Source organism: Hordeum vulgare, chromosome 4H (genome assembly GCF_904849725.1).
Source record: "Hordeum vulgare subsp. vulgare chromosome 4H, MorexV3_pseudomolecules_assembly, whole genome shotgun sequence".
Taxonomy (NCBI): Eukaryota; Viridiplantae; Streptophyta; class Magnoliopsida; order Poales; family Poaceae; genus Hordeum; species Hordeum vulgare.
The window spans coordinates 564,491,811-564,514,767 of record NC_058521.1 but is presented as its reverse complement, the minus strand read 5'-3'; the positions used below and the strand labels follow the sequence as shown (position 1 = coordinate 564,514,767).

At 45.0% G+C, this 22,957-nt stretch overlaps 1 protein-coding gene across 1 annotated transcript; it reads left to right on the top strand.

The window, feature by feature from the left end:
• Positions 1-14,734: 14,734 nt before the first annotated feature.
• LOC123449562 lies at positions 14,735-17,237 on the top strand. Its single transcript, XM_045126820.1, has 3 exons — positions 14,735-14,982; positions 15,135-15,419; positions 16,968-17,237. The coding sequence occupies exons 1-3, from the start codon at positions 14,959-14,961 to the stop codon at positions 17,013-17,015; spliced, it is 357 nt and encodes a 118-aa protein (XP_044982755.1). The 5' UTR covers positions 14,735-14,958; the 3' UTR covers positions 17,016-17,237.
• Positions 17,238-22,957: the final 5,720 nt, after the last annotated feature.

Below are 22,957 nucleotides of genomic sequence, written 5' to 3'. Positions count from 1 at the left end.
CTGCAACAAAAGACCTTCCAATGGCGCCAGAAATAGGTGTGTCGACGGCACCAGGAATCCTTCTACTACGGCTATGCCTTAAGGGACTTCCTAGGCAAATATGCAAAGGATTTCCCCCGTGGCCTTGGAGCCTTGCGTTGGTGTTCCCTCGAAGCGGAAAGGGTGATGTAGCGCAACGATGGTAAGTATTTACCTCAGTTTGAGAACCAAGGTATCGAACCAGTGAAGGAGTATCACAAGAGCCTGCACAAACACAAAGAACCTGCTCCCAACGCTATGAAGGGGTTGTCAATCCCTTATAGATTGTTCGCCAAGTGAGAACTGAAAGCAACAAAGTAACAAAGCAAAGTAAAAGCGGAGGTGTAAACGATAGATGTGAATAGACCCGGGGGCCGTAGTGTTTACTAGTGGGTTCTCTCATGAAAGCAAGTAGACGGTGGGTGAACAAATTACTATCGAGCAATTGATAGAACCGCGCAAAGTCGTGACGTCATTTATGGCAATGATTATATCTATAGGCATCACGTCCAAAACAAGTAGACCGATACTTTCTGCATCTACTACTATTACTCCACACGTCGACCGCTATCCAGCATGCATCTAGTGTATTAAGTCCAAAAGAACAGAGTAACGCCTTAAGCAAGATGACCTGATGTAGATGGACAATCTCATATCAACGACAGAGCCCACCTTGTTACCCTTGATGGCAACCACTCAATGTGTGCCTTGCTGCCCCTACTGTCACTGGGAAAGGTCACCACATGGTAAGAACCCGAAACCAAGCACTTCTCCCATTGCAAGAATCATAGATCTAGTTGGCCAAACAAAACACAAGACTCGGAGAGACTTACAAGGATATCAAATCATGCATATAAGAAATCAACAAAGACTCAAATATATATCATAGATAATCTGATCACAAATCCACAATTCATCGGATCTCGACAAACACACCGCCAAAGAGGATTACATCGGATAGATCTCCATGAAGATCATGGAGAACTTTGTATTGAAGATCCAAGAGAGAGAAGAAGCCATCTAGCTACTAACTACGGACCCGTAGGTCTGAAGTGAACTACTCACGAGTCATTGGAGGGGCGATGATGATGATGAAGAAGCCCTCCAACTCCAAAGTCCCCTCCGGCAGGGCGCCGGGAAGGGTCTCCAAATGAGATCTCGCGGAAACGGAAGCTTGCGGCGGCGGAAAAGTATTTTCGAGGCTCCCCTGATTTTTTGCTGTATTTTAGGGAATATATAGGCCAAAGATCTAAGTCACGGGGGCGCGAGGGCGGCCACAAGCCCTGGCACCGCCGCCTCCACCTGGTGGCGGAGTGGGGGCTTGTGGGCTCCCTGCAGCCCTCCTCGCTTGGCCCACAGGCACCCTGATCTTCTTCTGTTCGGGAAAAAATCATTTCGGGGATTTTATTCCATTTGGACTCCGTTCCAAAATGAGATCTGAAAAGAGCCAAAAACACAGAAAAAACACGAACTGGCACTTGGCACTGAATTAATAAGTTAGTCCCAAAAAAGATATAAAAGGTACATAAAACATCCAAAGATGACAAGATAACCGCATAAAACCATCAAAAATTATAGATACGTTTGAGATGTATGACCCATTAATAGATATCAATGTGAACGAGTAGGGATTGCCATACAAGGGATGCACTAGAGCTATAAGTATGTGAAAGCTCAAAAGGAGAACTAGTGGGTGTGCATCCAACTTGCTTGCTCACGAAGACCTAGGGCAATTTGAGGAAGCCCATCATTGGAATATAGAAGCCAAGTTATATAATAAAGATTCCCACTAGTATACGGTGGTGACAAAACGAGAGGCTCTCAATCATGAAGAACATGGTGTTATTATTAAGCACAAGTGTGGAAAAAGATAGTAGCATTGTCCCTTCTCTCTTTTTCTCTTTTTTTTATTTGGGCTCTTTGGCCTTTTTTTTATTTCCTCACATGGGACAATGCTCTAATAATGATGACCATCACACTTTTATTTACTCACAGCTCAAAGCTTAGAACGATGATGACTCTATAGGAAATGCCTCCGGCAGTGTACCGGGATGTGCAACGAGCTAGCTTGGCGTAGGACGTTGAAACATCTCGCTAGCTATCTTACGGTCATGCAATGGCAATATGAGAGTGACGGCACAAGTCATGAGACGGAACAGTGGGAGTTGCATGTCAATATATCTCGGAATGACTATGAAAATGCCATAGTAGTTAGGTATGGTGGCTGTTTTGAGGAAGGCATATGGTGGGTTTGTGTACCGGCGAAAGTTGCACGGTACTAGAGAGGCTAGCAATGGTGGAAGGTGAAAGTGCATCTATACCATGGACTCACATTAGTCATGAAGAACTCACATACTTGTTGCGAAAGTTTTTATTAGTAATCAAAACAAAGTGCTAAACGCATACTGCTAGGGGAAGGGTTGGTAGGTGTTAACCATCGCGCGACCCCGACCTCAACACAAAGGATGACAATCAATAGATCAATTATGCTCCGACTTCTTAACATAGCGGTTCACCATACGTGCATGCTACGGGAATCACTAACTTCAACACAAGTATTTCTAGATTCACAACACCCTACTAACATAACTCTTAATATTACCAAATCCATGTCTCAAAACTAATTGAGAGGAATCAAGACTTCTCTTTCTACTCAATGCACATGAAGATGGAGGTTTTTGTATCCTATTTGGGTACCTATCACCTTTGGGACTACTTTCATAGAATAAGCAAACTACCAAGTCACGCACCGTCGTGCTCTAAAAGATCTAAGTGAAGCACATAGAGCAAAATTATCTAGCTCAAAAGATATAAGTGAAGCACGATGAGCATTCTAGCAAAATCACGATGAGTGCATGTCTCTCTCAAAAGGTGTGCAGCAAGGATGATTGTGACAAAAAAAATACTCCTAAGATACAAGACGCTCCAAGCAAAACACATATCATGTGGTGAATAAAAATATAGCTCCAAGTAATGTTACCGATGGATTGAAGACGAAAGATGGGATGCCTTCCCGGGGCATCCCCAAGCTTAGGCTTTTTGGTGTCCTTGAATTTGGCTTGGGATGCTTTGGGCATCCCCAAGCTTGAGCTCTTTCCACTCCTTATCTCTTTGTCCATGAGAACGTCACCCAAAACTTGAAAACTTCACAACACAAAACTTAAATAGAAACTCGTGATAACATTAGCACAAGAAAACGAACTACCACCTCTTTAGGTACTGTAGCAATCTTGATTTATTTTTATATTGGTGTTAGGCTACCGTATTCTCACTTTTTCATGGCTAGTACCCCCCGATACTATCCATAGTTTCATCAAAACAAGCAACCAACTCAACAAAAAACAGAATCTGTCAAAAACAGACCAGTCTGTAGCAATCTGTATACTTCGTATACTTCTGGTACCTCAAAAATTCCGAAAACTTACTAATGCCTGGGAAAAAGGCATATCAACCAGCAGCAAAAAGAATCAACTCAAAAGCTCTTTATGAATAAAAATGAAAAATCATCTCGTGAGCGAAAAGTTTCTGTCTTTTTCCAGCAGGATCAAACAATCATCACCGAGACTAGTCATAAAGGTTTTGCTTGGCTCAAACACAAAAAGAAACACAAAAAACACAATCATAACAGAATTATGATGGTGTGGACGCAACAAAACAGAAATAAAAGGAAATAAATTCATTGGGTTGCCTCCCAACAAGCGCTATTGTTTAACGCCCTTAGTTAGGCATTGATAATTCAATGATGCTCACACAAAAGACAAGAATTGAAGCACAACGAGAGCATCATAAAGCATGTGAAAATCACATCTAAGTCTAACATACTTCCTATGCATGGGCATTTTATAGGAAAATAGATTGTCAAGACAACCAATAGTTACTATATGCAAGGAAGAAGAAAGAGACAATAGCAATCTCAACATAATGAGAGGTGATTTAGTGATATGAAAGTTTCTACCACCATATTTTCCTCTCTAATAATAATTACATGTGGGATCATATTAGAATTCAACAATGTAACTATCACATAGGATATTCTTTTCATGATCCACATGCATGCAAAGTTGACTTTCTTCAAAAATAGTGGGATTATCATCAACTAAAGTCATGACTTCTCCAAACCCACTTTCAATAATATTGCAAATATCATATTCATCATGAGGCTTAAACAAATTTTCAAGATCATAAGAAAAATCATCGCCCCACTCATGATCATTGCAACAAGTAGTGGACATAGCAAAACTAACATCCCCAAGCTTAGGGTTTTGCATATTCTTAGCATGATTGTCACTAATAGAATTTATAGTGAAACCATTGCAATCATGCTTTTCATCCAAGGAGCCCTCATGAATTACTTCATAAATTTCTTCCTCACAATTTTTCAGATTCACGCATCTCAAGCAAAACTCCATAAAGATAGTCAAGTGCACTCAACTCACTAGCAATTGGATCAACATAATTGGATGTCTTAAAGAGATTAGCAAGTGGATGAGGATCCATATCAATATATTTTCAGCAAGCGAAGATGCAAGCATATTGAAGACAAATGGAAACACAAGCAAACAGAAAGCAAGCGAAAGAAAGGGCGAACGAAAAAGTCAAACAAAAAAGGCAAACGAAGAAAAGGGCAAATACTTTTGTAAATTTTTGTTTTTCAGAAGTGGGGGAGAGGAAAACGAGAGGCAAAAAAAGTAAATGCAAGAATGAGTTTGCGACACTTACTTGGATGAGTTCTTAACTTGATCCTCCCCGGCAACGGCGCCAGAAATTCTTCTGCCGCGGCAACAGACAACAGTGCCAGAGATTGACACGTTGACGGAGGATGGGCTTGCGTTGGTTTTTCCCTTGAAGAGGAAAGGGTGGTGCAACACAGGAGCAGTAAGTATTTCCCTCAGTTTGAGAACCAAGGTATCAATCCAGTAGGAGAATCTCGTCAAGTCCAAAGTACCTGCACAAACACAAACGAGCTTGCACCCAACGCTATAAAGGGGTTGCCAATCCCTTCAAGATTGATTGCAAAGTGAGATCTGAAGGCGGAAAGTGCAACAAAGTAAAAGAGTAAGGCTGAAAATATGGTGTGGAGTAGACCCGGGGGGCCATAGTGTTCACTAGAGGCTTCTCTCAAAATAGCAAATATTACGGTGGGTGAACAAATTACTGTCGAGCAATTGATAGAACCGCGCAAAGTCATGACGATATCTAAGGCAATGATCATACATATAGGCATCACGTCCGAGACAAGTAGACCGATACTTTCTACATCTACTACTATTACTCCACACATCGACCGCTATCCAGCATGCATCTAGTGTATTGAGTTCATGACGGATAGAATAACGCCGTAAGCAAGATGACATGATGTAGAGGGATAAACTCAAACCAATGATGAAAACTCCATCTTTTTACCCTTGATGGCAACAACACGATGCGTGCCTCGCTACCCCTTCTGTCACTGGGTGAGGTCACCGCACGGTATGAACCCAAAACCAAGCACTTCTCCCATTGCAAGAATCATAGATCAAGTTGGCCAAACAAAACCCACAACTCGAAAAGAATTACAAGGATATGAAATCATGCATAAGAGAGATCAGAAGAAACTCAAATAAGATTCATAGATAATCTGATCATAAATCCACAATACATCGGATCTCGACAAACACACTACAAAAGAAGATTACATCGGATAGATCTCCATGAAGATCATGGAGAACTTTGTATTGAAGATCCAAGAGAGAGAATAAGCCATCTAGCTACTAGCTATGGACCCGTAGGTCTATGGTGAACTACTCACGCATCATCGAAGAGGTCATGGTGTTGATGAAGAAGCCCTCCGTATCCGAATCCCCCCTCCAACAGGGCACCAGAACGTGGCCCAGATGGGATCTTGCGGAGACAGAAGCTTGCGGCGGCGGAAAAGTACTTTCGATGATCTCCTGATTTTTTCTAGGATTTTAGGGAATATATAGGCGAAAGACCTAGTGCTGAGGTGGCCCAGGGAGCCCACAAGTCTGGGAGGCGCGGCCCCCCTGGCCGTGTCTAGGGGGCTTGTGGGGTCCCTGGTGGCCCCGTGCCCTGGTTCTCAGGCTCCCCGATCTTCTTCTGTTTCAGAAAAAATCTTTTTGGAAGTTTCATTCCGTTTGGACTCCGTTTAAAATCCTCCTCTGAAAAGGGTCAAAAACACGAAAAAAACAGGAACTGACACTTGGCACTGAGTTAATAAGTTAGTCCCAAAAAAGATATAAAAGGCATACAAAACATCCAAAGTTTGACAAGATATAGCATGAAACCATAAAAATCTATAGATACGTTGGAGACGTATCAGCCCATCAAGCAATTATTCCAACGTATACACTTTGCTTTCATACATGGATCCTCTCTCGGATTTTATTGCCTTCAACCATTTCCTGGAATACGAGCCCACCATCGCTTCTACATAGCTCGTAGGTTCATTGTTGTTCAATAACATGACCTCCAAGACAGTGTTACCGTACCACTCTGTAGTAGTACGCGACCTTGTCGACCTACGAGTTTTGTAGTAACTTGATCCGAAGCTTAATGATCACCATCATCAGCTTCCACTTCAATTGGTGTAGGTGCCATAGGAACAACTTCCTGTGCCCTGCTACACACTGGTTGATGTGATGGTTCAGTAACCTCATCAAGTTCCACCACCCTCCCACTCAATTCTTTCGAGAGAAACCTTTCCTCGAGAAAGAACCCGTTTCTAGAAACAAACACTTTGCTTCCGGATCTGAGATAGGAGATGTACCCAACTGCTTTGGATATCCTATGAAGATGCATTTATCCGCTTTGGGTTCGAGCTGATCAGACTGAAACTTTTTCACATAAGCGTCATAGCCCCAAACTTTCAAGAAACGACAGCTCAGGTTTCTCCAAAGCATAGTTCATACTGTGTCATCTCAACGGAAATACGCAGTGCCCTATTTAAAGTGAATGCGGTTGTCTCTAATGCATAACCCATAAACGATAGTTGTAATTCGATAAGAGACATCATAGTATGCACCATATCAAATAGGGTGCGACTATGACGTTCGGACACACCATCACACTATGGTGTTCTAGGTGGCATCAATTGCGAAACAATTTCCACATTGTCTTAACTGTGTACCAAAGCTCGCAACTCAGATATTCATCTCTACGATCATATCGTAGATAGTTTATCCTCTTGTCACGACGATCTTCACTCTGAAATAGCTTTGAACTTTTCAATATTTCAGACTTGTGATTCATCAAGTAAATACTCCTGTATCTACTCAAATCGTGGGTGAAGTGAGAACATAACGATATCCACTGCGTGCCTCAACACTGATTGGGCTGCATACATAAAAAATGTATTACTTCCAACAAGTTACTTTCTTATTCCATGTGGTATGATTTGCATGTATCAAGTGAGTCCAAACGATCCATCTGCATGGAGTTTCTTCATGTGTTTATACCAATAAGTATGGTTTGCATGTCTCAAACGTTTAAAAAATGAGTAAGTACAAAGATCCATCAGCATGGAGCTTCTTCATGCATTTTATACCAACATGACTCAAGCGGCAGTGCCACAAGTAAGTGCTACTATCATTACTACTTTTTATCTTTAGGCATCAATATTATGAACATGTGTAGCACTACGATCGAGATTCAACAAACCATTGAATGTAATTATTCAAGCAAATAGAATAACCATTATTCTCTTTAAAATGAATAATCGTATTTCAATAAACACGATCCAATCATGTTCGTGCTCAACGCAAAGACCAAATAACAATTATTTAGGTTTAACACCAATCCCGATGGTAGAGGGAGCGTGCGATGTTTGATCACATCAACATTAGAATTACTTCCAACACACATCGTCATCTCACCCTTGCTAGTATCCTTTTAATCTGTAGCTATAACTTCGAGTTACTAACACTTAGCAACTGAACCGGTATCTAATACCCTCATGCTACTAGGAGTACTAGTAAAGTACACATCAATATATTGTATATCAAACATACTTCTGTCGACTTTGCCAACCTTCTTATTTACCAAGTATCTAGGGTAGCTCCGCCCGAGTGACCATCATAACAGAAGCACTTAGTCTCGGGTTTGGGTTCAACCTTGGGTTTCTTTATTAGAGCAGCAACTGGTTTGCCGTTTCATGAAGTATCCCTTCTAGCCCTTGCCCTTCTTGAAACTAGTGGTTTTACTAACAATCAACAATTGATGTTCCTACTTGATTTCTACTTTCGTAGTGTCAAACATTGCGAATCACTCAAGGATCATCATATCTATTCTTGATATGTTATAGTTCATCTCGAAGCTCTAGCAGCTTGGTGGCAGTGACTTTGGAGAACCATCACTATCTTATCTGGAAGATTAACTCCCACTTGATTCAAGCGACTGTTGTACTCAGACAATCTGAGCACATGCTCAACGATTGAGTTTTTCTCCTTTACTTTGTAGACAAAGAATCTTGTCGGAGGCCTCATACCTCTCAACAAGGGCACGACAATGAAATCCCAATTTCATCTCTTAGAACATCTCTTATGTTCCGTGACGTTCAAAACATCTTCGGCGCCTTGCTTCTAAGTCGTTAAGTATTACGCACTGAACTATCACGTAGTCATCAAAAAGGTGTATGTCAGATGTTCTCAACAACTACAGACGACGCTCGAGGTGCAGCACACTGAGTGGTGCGTTAAGGACATAAGCCTTTTGCGCAGCAATGAGGACAATCATCAGTTTACGGACTCAGTCCGCAAAGTTGCTACTACCATCTTTCAACTAATTTTTCTATAGGAACATATTAAAACAGTAGAGCTACAACGCAAGCTACAACATAATTTGCAAAGACCTTTTGACTATGTCCATGATAATTAGTTCAGTTAATCATATTACTTAAGAACTACCACTCAAAATATACATCCCTCTAGTCATTTGAGTGGCGCATGATCCAAATCCACTAACTCAAGTCCGATCATCACGTGAGTTGAGTATAGTTTTAGTGGTAAACATCTCTATGCTAATCATATCAGCTATACGATTCATGCTCGACCTTTCGGTCTCTTGTGTTCCGAGGCCATGTCTGCACATGCTAGGCTCGTCAAGTTTAACCCGAGTGTTCCACGTGTGCAACTGTTTTGCACCCGTTGTATGTGAACGTTGAGTCCATCACACCCGATCATCACGTGGTGTCTCGAAACGACGAACTGTCGCAACGGTGCACAGTCGGGGATAACACAATTTTATCTTGAAATTTTAGTGAGGGATCACCTTATAATGCTACCGTCGTTCTAAGAAATATAAGGTGCATAAAAGGATTAACATCAGATGCAATTCATAAGTGACATGATATGGCCATGATCTTGTGCTTCTTGATCTCCATGACCAAAATACCATGTATGATCTTCTTGTCACCGGCGCCACACCATGATCTCCATCATCGTGCCGCCATCGAGGTTGTCGTCCTATCTATGCTATTACTACTAAAGCTACAACCTAGCAATATAGTAAACGCATCTGCAAACACAAACGTTAGTTTAAAGACGACCCTATGGCTCCTGCCGGCTGCCGTAGCATCGACGTGCAAGTCGATATTAACTATTACAACATGATCATCTCATACATCAAATATATCACATCATGTCTTTGGCCATATCACATCACAAGCATACCCTGCAAAAACAAGTTAGACGTCCTCTAATTTGTTGTTGCATGTTTTACGTGGCTGCTATGAGTATCTAGTATGATCGCACCTTACTTATGCAAAAACCACAACGAGGATGTGCAAATTTCTATTTAACCTCTCTCCAAGGACCGCCTCGGTCAAATCCAATTTAACTAAAGTTGAAGAAACCGAAACCCGCCATTCATCTTTATGCAACGAGTTGCATGTTGGTCGATGAAACGAGTCTCTCGTAAGCGTACGAGTAATGTCGGTCCGGGCCACATCAATACAACAATACCGCTGAATCGAGAAAAGACTAAGGAGGGCAGAAAATCGAACATCAACGCCCACAAAAACTTTTGTGTTCTAATCGAGATAACATCTACGCATGAACCTAGCTCATGATGCCACTGTTGGGGAACTTTGCATGGGAAACAAAAAATTTCCTACGCACACGAAGACCTAGCATGGTGATGTTCATCTACGAGAGGGAGATTGGATCCACATACCCTTGTAGATTGCTAAGCGAGAAGCGTTAAGAAACGCGGTTGATGTAGTGGTACAGATTCGTGATTCAATTCACCGTCGTCCCACGATCTGTCCCACAACCCGTTCCGATCTAGCGCCGAACAAACGGCACCTCCCGTGTTCAGCACACGTACAACTCGATGACGATCTCCGCCTTCTTGATCCAGCAAGAGAGACAGGGAAGTAGATGAGTTCTCCGGCAGTGTGACGGTGCTCCGGTGATGGTGATGATCTACTCCTGCTAGGCTCCGCCCGAGCTCCGCAGAAATCCGATCTAGAGGAAGAACTACGTGGTATAGGTTTGAGTTGCACGTGGCAAAGTTGTGTCTCAAAAGCCCTAAAACCACCAATATATATAGGAGGATGGGAGGGGCTAGCCTTGAGGCTCAAGGGAGCCTCAAGGGCTCCGGCCAAGGAGGAGGAGGTGGACTCCCACCCCAATTCGGTTTGGGGGAAGGAGTCCACTCCTTCCTTCCCACCTCCTTCTTTCCTTGTTTTTTCTTTTCCTTTGTTTTTTTTCACTTGTGGCACCATAGCCCTCTTGGGCTGGCCTCCTAGTGGGATGGTGCGCCACCCTAGGTTACTGGGCTCACTCTCGGGTGGGTGGGCCCCTCCCGATGAATACCCGGAACCCATTCGTCACTCCTAGTACACTGCCGCTAATGCCCGAAATCTTTCCGGTGACCAAATGAATCCATCCTATATATCAATCTTTGTTTCCGGACCATTTCAGAAACCCTCGTGATGTCCGTGATCTCATCCGGGACTCCGAACAACCTTCGTTCACCAACACATATAACTCAACTATACTAAAACGTCACAAAACCTTAAATGTGCAGACCCTGCGGGTTCAAGAACTATGTAGACATGACCCGAGATACTCCTCGGTCAATATCCAATAGCGAGACCTGGATGTCCATATTGGATCCTACATATTCTACGAAGATCTTATCGGTTGAACCTCTATGTCAAGGATTCATATAATCCCGTATGTTATTCCCTTTGTCATTCGGTATGTTACTTGCCCGAGATTCGATCGTCGGTATCTATATACCTAGTTCAATCTCGTTACCGGCAAGTCTCTTTACTCATTTTGTAATACAAGATACCGTAACTAACTCCTTAGTCACATTGCTTGCAAGGCTTGTTGTGATGTTGTATTACCGAGTGGGCCCCGAGATACCTCTTCGTCACACGGAGTGACAAATCCTAGTCTTGATCCATGCCAACCCAACAGATACCTTTGGAGATACCTGTAGAGCACCTTTATAGTCACCCAGTTACGTTGCGAGTTTGATAACCCACAAGGTATTCCTCCGGTGTCCGGGAGTTGCAGGATTTCATGGTCATAGGAACACATACATTGACATGCAGAAAATAGTAGCAATAAACTGACACGATCATATACTACGTTTATAGTTTGATTCTTGTCCATCACATCATTCTCCCAATGATGTGATCCCATCATCAAGTGACAACACTTGTCCATGGTGAGGAAACCTTGACCATCTTTGATCAACGTGCTAGTCAACTAGAGACTTACTAGGGACATCGTTTTGTCTATGTATCCACACATTTATTTGTGTTTCCAATCAATACAATTATATCATGAATAATAAACGATTACCATGAACAAAGAAATATAATAATAACTAATTTATTATTGTCTCTAGGGCGTATTTCCGACACGCTGGCCCAAGCGGGGGAAGTAGGACCGCCCCGCCGCCATCACGGCATGCGGGGCTTAGAGCAACTCCAACGGGCCGACCACAACGGACAACGTTTTTGTTTGTTTTTTGTTTGTTTGGACCGACCGTCCGCTTCGTGTCCGCCGAGTTTAATATTTGGGTCGGCCGTGCGCCCAACACACCGACCCATTTTTCGTCCGCTTGGCCGGCCAACATCCATTTTGAGTCGGATTTGAACATTATTTTTATATCAAATGCAACACACATTTTTACCAATTCTTCGCTACGAATATAATACCAAAGAAAACAAGAACCACAATCACACGTTTTAAAAGATGCCCAACTTCCTGAACTACTCCTACTAGTTGGATTAAGACTAAGATCTTCTCTATGTCTTCGTTGTTGATATGTGGATTCTTGAGCACAACGTCTTTCCTCTTCGACGCTATAGAATTAGACGTTGCTTCCCATTTGGTCTTTTCTTTAATCTCATCTATACCTTCAATTCTAGATAAAAGTGCAAGAACATCTACCAAATTTTGTGAGATCAATAGATCAACGTATTCTTCTTCCCAATACCAAAAATTGCATCCATCCTACACACAATATAGAGAAAATATAAGCTACCGAAATTGCATCAAGCAAAGAGAAAATGACCGAACGAAAATTGTACCCCATCGCTTTTGCACTTCACGAACGCCCAATCGGGATGTTCCGGCGTCCAAGAAACGCGTCGCACAACCTGTAGCAGGCAGTCCATGGCAAGCGCTGTCTGCCGGCGGCCTCATTTGACAAATCCTGCTAACACGATGTGCAAAATTTCATCAAATCCCACTATCTCCGTAGATCCACCAATAGGCCTCCCGCACCGGGACGAAGGAGGCACCCCACCGGTGGATTTGCTGCTGGAGAGCTGGGGTGGCTGAGGGAAAATGGGGTCGCCGGCCTAGGGTTTGTGTGTTTGCGGGTGGAGGGTGGGGGGGGGAGGGGGAAGGGAATAAGGGGAGACTGTGACACCGACTAGCGGGCCAGGAAAGGAGAACGCGAACGAGGCGCGTGTCCGCTCCGTGTCCGTGACGACGCAAATAATGCCCAAATTTGCGCCGAGCATGGGTCGCGAGTGGACAAAAAATGAACGCGCGTGCGTTTGGTTCGACGCATTGGACCGATTTTTTTGTCCGCCGCGATCCAAACGGACGCGTGCGTGCGAAATGAGTTGGCGTGTCGGAGTTGCTCTTAGCTAGCTAGCATGTCTGGGCGACGGGAAGGGGAGGGAGGCACGAGGAGGCGGGTTGTGGACCGGCGCTAGGGTTGCCCCTCCCCCGATGCTTACGGAAGCGCCACACGAGAGAGGACAATCGTTTTTTATTTTGACCTTCTACCCTAACAAATTCCATAATTGACCTTACTTTAAAAAAATGTTTGAATCTGACCTCTTTTGGTGACGCCGACAACCCTGACGTGTGGTTTGCATGGGAGACGCCAAGGTCCTCCATGTCTGGTACGTGTTGGCATGACCGGCTGATCCGTTGAGTCTCTGACATGGCTTGGTACTAGACGCTACGGTCCTTGGCGTCTGGTCCTAGACCAGACGGCAAGGACCCTGGTGTCTGGTACCAAACGCCAAGGACTTTGGCGTCTGGATGATGTGGCACATATTATAAAAAATATATTTGTATGATCTGGTGGCACCAGACGCCAAGATTCGTGGCATTTGGTACGGGACGCGAGTGTCCTTGGCGTCTGGTCGAAGACGAGACGCCAGGACTCCTGGCGTGTGATCTTTTGCCACATCACAAACTTAATGGATCAGCCGGTCATACCAGACCGTACCAAACGCAAGGGACCTTAACGTCTCCCATGCAAACCACACGCGAGAGATGTTGGCGTTATCAAAAGAGTTCATATTCAAACTTTTTTTTGAAAGTAAAGTCAATTTCGAAATTTGTTAGGTAAAAGGTTAAAACAAAAAATTTGTCCCCGAAAGAAGATCCGTTTACTTGTTGTACTAAGCAGTCCAAAAATAGCAAATTCAATCAGACATAGAATTTGGACAGAGGTGTGATGATGACGGATCGATACACACCCGCGTTGAACGGCAAACCGCCTCCAGTCTGCCTTACCCATGAAGTCTAGTAGTAACACATAGTATAATCCACACCAGAATGAAACGGCAGGTGTCCACAACTGTCGGATGATTACCCCGAAAACGTTTTTTATTCAGAGCCGGACCTCCAAACCCTTCAATGGAGAACTCGCCAGCGCATTAAACCCTAAACCGACGTGTGAGGGTGACCGTCCCGCACCACACATCCTCTGCAAGCTGCCGCCCTCCCACCCACGCGTTGGGGCCAGGAAAGGCGAGCCGAATCCTCCGTCTCCGGTGAGCTGGACACACGGAGCCGCCGACCTTTCTCGCCGCCTTTTCCGTGCTCGCTGGCCGGAAAAGAGGCAAACCTTATCCCAAAGCCGTGTGAAGGGAGCTCTCAGGCCCTCAGCTAGTGGGGTGGGCGACCGGGCGGCGCCGCTGGCCGGTGGGCCCAGGACGCCACCCGCACATCGATACGTCGACGTGCCACCAGCTGTGTCCTCCCCCAGCGGGCAGACGCGTCACGCGTGCTGCACAACGGCCGCCTAATCGCACCCCAAATTATTCTACACAAGGCTAGACAGCGGAACGATTAGCGGCGGAGGGGTTCGTTAAGCCCTGGGATTTGGCCGCCGTGCGTCAGCTAATTACCAGCTATGTGTGTGTGTGGGTGTGTGAACTGGAAAAATCTTTGATTCTTTTCTGCGTTGGCCGTCAACCTATATAAGTAGGGCTCCGGTCGATCTCCTTCCTCCTCTGCCCTGCCCAGTCACTGTCCACACACATTTGTAGTTTTGTACCACCCCTCTCTCATCCAAAGGAGCGCTAGACAAGACAAGCCCCGCACTGTGCTGTGGTGCTCCATCTAGCTCGCCTTTTCGCCTAGCTTTAGCTTAGCTTCCAAATCTGCTCCACGGCTCCAGCAGCAGCAGCAGGAGGAGGAAAATATCCGTGCGTCTCCGGGAGCCAGATCATCCATGGAGAAGGACGGCCACAAGGAGGTGAGCCCAATTCCCATCCCCACCCGACGAATCCTTGCGGGGAGATCGAACCCTCCTCCTGCTGTCCATCCGTCCATGGATTTTCTTTCCTTTTTTCGCGATCTGGTTGCGCTGAGGCTTGATGGAAGATTCCGATGCGTGCGTGCGTGCAGGGGGAGGGGGCGACGGCGTGGATGACGGTGCCGGCGTTCGGGGACTGGGACATGAAGAACGGCGCCATGCCGGACTACTCCATGGACTTCTCCAAGATCCGGGAGATGCGCAAGCAGAACAAGAAGGAGCTCTCCCGCGCCAGCCTCGGCGGCGACGACGACCTCCTCGCCCACCACAAACAGCAGCAGCAGCAGCAGCAGCCATCCAAGGCCCCCCAGCCCACCAAGCTCGGCGCTCCGGCTAAAGACCACGGCCCGCTCCACGGCCGCGACGACTCGCCCACCGTAAGCTCGCTCGCTCGCTCGTCTCCCCTCCTCCCTGCTGCTTACTAGTCTGGCTTGGCAGTTTGATTAGTCATCGATTCGCCGCTGCCTAACGGTCAAGGATGAATCCCGTGCCCGCAACTTTTCTCCATTTCGCAAAAGGAAAAGAAAGGAAACTTTTCTCCATTTCGCAAAAGGAAAAAGGAAACTTTTCTCCATTTCGCAGAAGGAAAAAGGAAACTTTTCTCCATTTTCTCGATTCCGCTGTTCTTAGCTGACCCGGAACTAGCAGCATAAAGACACGGACTTTCTGCGTTAATTAGTACCCCGTATATACTTTCAGTGAGCGGTGCTGCTGCGGATAGCAGTACTATAATATTCTTTGCTTGTTCTTAATGCTAAGTTAGCGAGCAGCGGCAGCCATGGGGTTCTGCTGGGTCAAACCCGTAGTCCAACGGACTGATAATTTGACCGTGGACGGTGGAACAGAGCAGTTAATTCCACACAAGCACCGGCTCTCCTTAGTTAGTTACACACATGTTTTCGTGTGCTAAGTACTCAAAGAAGTGCTAGGAAAAGGAAGAACAAACGAGTGAAACTGACTTTGCATCACGGCGTACATCCTGATAGCCATTACTCTGCATTTACCTGGTGGCTCCTCTGAGCTGCAAGCGCAAAGCCTGTTAATTACTATGATGAACTGGAGAAAACAAGTACAACACCCAAATGTCGAACCGCCGCCTCTGTTTCAGGGGCAGTAGTGTATGATTAAGCAAGTTTTAGATGATTATGATGGGTCCTATGCAATGTTCATGGCGTCTACCCGCATCTGCATCGACAATGAGTGGAGTCGGTTCAGCTGATATAGGTTGGTCGGCAGATATATCAACCCATATCACCTTGCCAATCTCCTACCTTTTGCATGTAGTGCTTTGTCACAACTCACAGCTGATTGGCAAGGACATATCTTGTTGTTTCCCTAATCATATGCTCCGCATCTCTCTATGCCACCATGCCACTGCTGTCATAAAGTGGTAACTGATATGCATTAGTATGTCGTTGTCCGTGGAACATCCAATTGATTATGTTAGGAATCCTAGCTGACGATAGATGATTAGAAGGAACTAATAATGGGTCGAGTCAGTCGGTAGACTAATTGCCCTTTAGGTTGCAGGTATGAATGTATGATAGAAGTGGCAAACATAGGATTGAAGAAACCAAGCATTGGTTATCAACGGCCTTGAACAGCTTGCTACAAGCTGGTGGCATCTTGGCTAAATACGCATTAGCTTATGATGACAGACAGTGCACAGATTGATTGGCACCAAACTCATGTCTATAATTTAGACAGCCCCTTCACCGAACATAGTTTGGCAAACAACATTTCAGAACTGCAATCCTGTGAGACGTCGCTGTAGCGCAACCTGGTTAGTTAGTTGGCAAAAGAAAGGAAAATAAAGTTATGCTTGAACTTGAGCTGTGACATACAATATTCTTGCTGTATCACCTGGCTGATGCCTACATGTAATGTAATGTAATGACCTGGAATGAATTTGTTTGTTGATGCAGGGAAGGAAGAGGTTCCTGAGCTATTTCCAGTGCTGTATCAAGGCCTGAAGACCAACTGCTGCCAGCATGAAGCAGCTTAGCAAATTTAGCCTAGGCTTCTTTGGTGTTTGGTCAAGTTTGCAACAAGTGAATGTGTAATATAATTCGACGTCCCGACGCTATCTGTTTAGAGAACGAAACGGTTTGTGTGGGAGACAAATTGCTTGTGAATGTCAAGGTACAATCTTGCCTGGTAGTAATAATATTCACACGGAGAAATGTCATCTTGTATGAATCGGGAGCTATAGTTGGCCATAGGCGTTAATGTGGTCGAGAGTTCTTCGCCACCGAGTCATCAGGAACCCTAATATGCTTCACCGTGGAAAGCCCGGAGAAAGAGTGATTCCCCCAGCTTTAAGCAAAAAATCCAATTTCTCCTCTGCTTTCACCACGACTATATGCTGAAACTGCATCATAGTACTGGAGAATGTTTCGTCAAACAACACAATCTCATGATCAAACCCACTGCTGAAAGCAGCGAATCTCACGCGACGAGGAACGTCTATCTTGGCAAAGACTTCTTCCACGGCCTCTATGCTTTTCGTGAATAAGAGCAACCCTAGCGACCAAGCGATCAGCTTGGTAAGCTACCAAAAAGAAAAAAAATGCAATCAATGAAGAGCAACTCTAGCAGATCCAGTAAACGCCCATTCCGGATTATTTTACCGTAAACGATTTTTGCAGGACGGCGGACGCTGAGAAGAATAGATCTTGCAACAATATACAGGTTATTCAAACTCGCAGTTCGCGCCACTTAACATCGCCGGAGTTCATCATACATAACATAGTTCATACTAAACATAATCGGAGTCCATACTTAATAAAACATAGATCCGACTAGCATAAGATGTAGTTCATACTTTAAACATAGTTCATACTAGCATAACGGAAATTTAAACTAGATCTACTTACCGTCGTTGGGCTTCTCGCAGTGGAGGTGGTACTTCATGAGGGTGCGGGAAAGGACTTGGGCGAGCTGTCACTCCTTTAACAACACCTCGATCCGGGCCGCTCAGCTTCATCTCCGGCAGCGGTGGCCTCCTTCGCCTCGAGTCATGCCTTTTTCGCCGCACGGAGACGCTTGGAGCACGTTTGGTTACCAACATTTGGCCGAGGTAGGCCTGTGCAGCAGCCTATTTGGTTGCTTAGGTCGCATCAAAAAGTTGGCCCACATGAAACTGAAAGCACCTCTCGCTGTGCATCCAGGTAAACGCTCAAATGTACCATTTTCCAGGCCCAGGCCCAAGCCGTGCTACCCTAGGCACGTGGGCATGGGCGTGGGCGGTTGCACGCGTGGATGCGGTCTCGAGATGTCACATTGTTTCTTGGAGTCGCATCATAAATTACCCCACCCCCTTCCTCACCGCTCTCTCCCCTCTTCCCCACTCACACCGGAGGCGACGACCATCGGAGTGACTGCATGGCGATCCAAGGCGGGGGCGATCATTGGATTGACGAGCGCATCGGCCATGACGGTAAGCCCTTAGCCTGTATCTCGACTTACTGTTTCCAAGTCACGGTAGATTTGATTTGCGGACAGGGTTGGAGCATTAGGGAGGGGATTGAATACATCGGGCATAGGGGATTCGTTTAGGGGAAGCACTATCGATGAACCCTCAAATCCATTGATTATGTACCTATGGCTTCTAGAGTTTTGACGGAATTTTTATTACATCTGCGGTGGGAATTGGGGGTACAAATTTGTTTAGAAGCACCTAATCCTAGCTGTGGCTACCTCTGAGTCGTGTCGAGCGGCGACTGGGTGGGGGATGGGGGTGGGGGTGTACCCATCTTTTCTTCCACCAACCATGGGAAAAGGGTTGGGGTTGAAGTTCATGGCGAGGGAGAGGTGGTGAAATAGAGAGGGTTTGAGTGTGGTGCTGGGTAAGTAGTGTGGGTACATATAAGAGCGTTACGCCGATAGGAATGAATGTTGACCTTTGAACCGTGTGTTGTTCATAATGTAGATAGAGAAGGGCAAGGCTGTCGTGCCACCATTGGAGAAGGGAAATGAGGTTGGTCCGTCATTGGTCGACATGCCGGTGTTGAATCACCCAAGCCCTAAATGGAGGAACTATGGGCACTACCATGAGGAGTCAGGACCAAGAAACTTCTACAAGGTTATCCTTGTTGCAAAGCCGGAGAGTCTGTAATTGCCTCTAGGCTTAACGAAGCACTTCCCCACCGTTTTTATAGAGTTCAAGCTCAAAATGAACACCTGCTGCGCATGAAGGGTCACGGTGAGGGTGATCGATGGGAGGGTCACCCTTGATCAGGGTTGAGCCACCTTTGTCGCCATTCACTAGACCATGATCGGCTACATGACGACGTTCAAGTTGTTGACCCCCGACACCATGAAGGTGATTGTCTTCAATGACGATGACATGAAGGTGGTCACCAGGTGCAAGAAGCATGAAGAGACCTTCGCCGTGACCGCCTAAATGACCTCATGTTGCCCGTTCCTTGTTGGTTGTTGGTTTAAGACTATATTATGTGATGTGGTTTCATTTAAAACTTATCGTACTATTTTAAACTTCTATGTGTGGTTAATACTTTGATGTGTGCCTAAGTTTATTTTGGTTGCTATAGTTTTGTGCCTCTCGTAACCTCACGACATCGAAGAGGAGGTTACCATACAATTGTCCTCGATGTAATCAAATAACCGGACTTGTGTTTTCCTTGAAACAAGTTCGCAACCAAACAACACGCCTTCCGTTTTGGCACATGCATGCTAGAGGGGATGCACACAACTAATCAACATGCATATGTTGGTTTTTACCTGCATTTGCTCAACCAGGCCCGACTAGGAGAAGTATGCAAATGGACAAAAAATGATGCAGGTAACCAAACGCATCCTTGATCACGGGGGAGAAGATGCGGTCAAGACGGTCGAAAGGTGGTCCACGCTCGTGCTCCAACGACGTGTGAGCGGGTGCTGCGCTTGCTCCATATGTCACTCCTCCACCAATGGGCGAAGGGAGGAGCTCTCCGCCTTAGTGTCATTGTGGCGCTTGCGATCCCGCTGTAGTTGTCGAGCCCCACCTCAGCCACCCCTCCCGCCACCCATGCAAGGCATCTCCTCTCGCTTTCGGTGGATCTACTCGCCACAAAAGTTGTCGGAGGTAGCTTGATTTGTCATCAGAGTAGAAGAAAAATGGCGGAGGAGGATAGGCGAAATGGAGGAACGATATCCTAAAACGACAATGCGTCGCCATATATAGTGGATTCTGTTGGAAATATGCTCTAGAGGCAATAATAAAGTGATTATTATCATATCTCCTTGTTCATGATAATCGTTTATTATCCATGGTATAATTGTATTGATCGGAAACTCAGATACATGTGTGGTAAATAAACAACACCGTGTCCCTAGTGAGCCTCTACTAGACTAGCTCGTTGATCAAAGATGGTTAAGGTTTCCTAACCATAGACATGAGATGTCATTTGATAATGTTATCACATCATTATAAGAACGATGTGATGGACAAGACCCAACCGTAAGCATATCATTTGATCATATCACTAGTTTATTGCCCTTGCTTATCTGTTCCTAAGACCATGAGATCATGCAACTCCGTGTACGTCACTACATAACTGGGTGATCGTAAAGGTACTTCATACTTCTCCAACGTATCTACAATTTTTATTGTTCCATGCTGTTATATTATCATATTAAGATACTTTTTGGATCATAATGCACACATTTATATTATTTTTGAGCACTGATGACCCACAAGTATAGGGGATCAATCGTAGTCCTTTCGATAAGTAAGAGTGTCAATCCCAACGAGGAGCAGAAGGATCTGACAAGTGGTTTTCAGCAAGGAAATATCTGCAAGCACTGAAATTATCGGTAACAAGTGATTGTGTGGTGAGATGATTCGTAGCGAGCAACAAGTAACAAAAGTAGCAACGGTGCAACAAAGTGGCCCAATCCCTTTTGTAGCAAGGGACAAGCCTGGACAAACTCTTATAGGAGGAAAAACGCCCGCGAGGACACACGGGAATTTCTGTCATGCTAGTTTCATCATGTTCATATGATTCGCGTTCGTTACTTTGATAGTTTGGTATGTGGGTGGACCGGCGCTTGGGTACTGCCCTTACTTGGACAAGCATCCCACTTATGATTAACCCCTCTCGCAAGCATCCACAACTACGAAAGAAGAATTAAGACAAAGTCTAACCATAGCATTAAACTAGTGGATCCAAATCAGCCCCTTACGAAGCAACGCATAAACTAGGGTTTAAGCTTCTGTCACTCTAGCAACCCATCATCTACTTACTACTTCCCAATGCCTTCCTCTAGGCCCAAATAATGGTGAAGTGTTATGTAGTCGACGTTCACATAACACCATTAGAGGAAAAAAACATACAACACATCAAATTACCGAACGAATACCAAATTCACATGACTACTATTAGCATGACTTATCCCATGTCCTCAGGAATAAAAGTAACTACTCACAAAGCATAATCATATTCATGACCAGAGAGGTAATGAGTAGCATCAATGATCTGAACATAAACTCTTCCACCAAATAATCCAACTAGCATCAACTACAAAGAGTAATTAACACTACTAGCAACCTTACAAGTACCAATCGGAGTCGCGAGACGGAGATTGGTTACAAGTGATGAACTAGGGTTTGGAGATGAGATGGTGCTGATGAAGATGTTGATGGTGACGAGTCCTCTCCGATGAGAGGAGTGTTGGTGATGACGATGGCGACGATTTCCCCCTCCGGGAGGGAAGTTTCCTCGGCAGGATCGTCCTGCCGGAGCTCTAGATTGGTTCTGCTCAAGTTCTGCCTCGTGGCGGCGGCGAATCCACGAAAAAGCTCCTCCCTGATTTTTTCCAGACAGAACCCTTCATATAGCAGAAGAGGGGGGCTAGTGGGCCAGCAGGCTGCCCACAAGCCCCCTTGGCGCGGCCAGGGGGGTGGCTGCGCCAAACAGGCTTATGGCCACCTGCTGGCGCTTCTTCGGCCCAGTATTTTTTATAAATCCGGAAAAATCCTCGTTGATTTTTACGGCATTTGGAGTTGCGCAGAATAGGTATCTCAACTTTTCTCCTCTTTCAGGCCAGAATTCCAGCTGCCGGCATTCTCCCTCTTCATGTAAACCTTGCAAAATAAGAGAGAAAAGGCATAAGTATTGTACCGTGAAGTGAAATAACAGCCCAAGAAGCGATAAATATCAACATGAAAACATGATGCAAAATGGACGTATCAACTCCCCAAGCTTAGACCTCGCTTGTCCTCAAGCGAAAGCCTAGCTCAATAAATATGTCCACATGTTTAGGGAGAGAGGTGTCGACAAAACAAGATACAAACATGGATGCATCATGATCATGATCAGAACAGCCATACCAACATATAATATCTCATGCTAAAGTGATAATTCCTTCACAAAGTAAAGCATGGATCAAGAACCTTACCGAGAAGTAACGACAGATAGCCTTTAGTCATTGAAGAATTGCAATTTATCACAACATCAGAAAGAGTCAAATAAGAGCTTGTAAAGCAAATCCACATACTCAATCATTCTTTCGTTCTCTACAATTGCTACAACTCACATGGTACTCATGAGATCAAAGTTTCAGCCGGACACAGAGAAAGATAGGGGCTTACAGTTTTGCCTCCCAACTGCTTACCTCAAGGGTAATGTCAACAATAATAATTCATGAATACTTACTTCCAAGTTGACATATGAATATAGATCTTTCCCAAGCATATGACGTTAGCCAAGATAAAGGCGAAATAGGGAATTAGTGAAGATCACCATGACTCTTTCAAGGGCAAAAAGTAAAGGTACAAGATAGGCCCTTCGCAGAAGGAAGCAGAGGTTGTCATGCGCTTTTGAGGTTTGGATGCGTGTCCTCTTAGTGTGGAGGAACTTTATTATGCAGTCTGTCGCTTTTATGTCTTCCTCATCACAGGTTCGTATAAAGA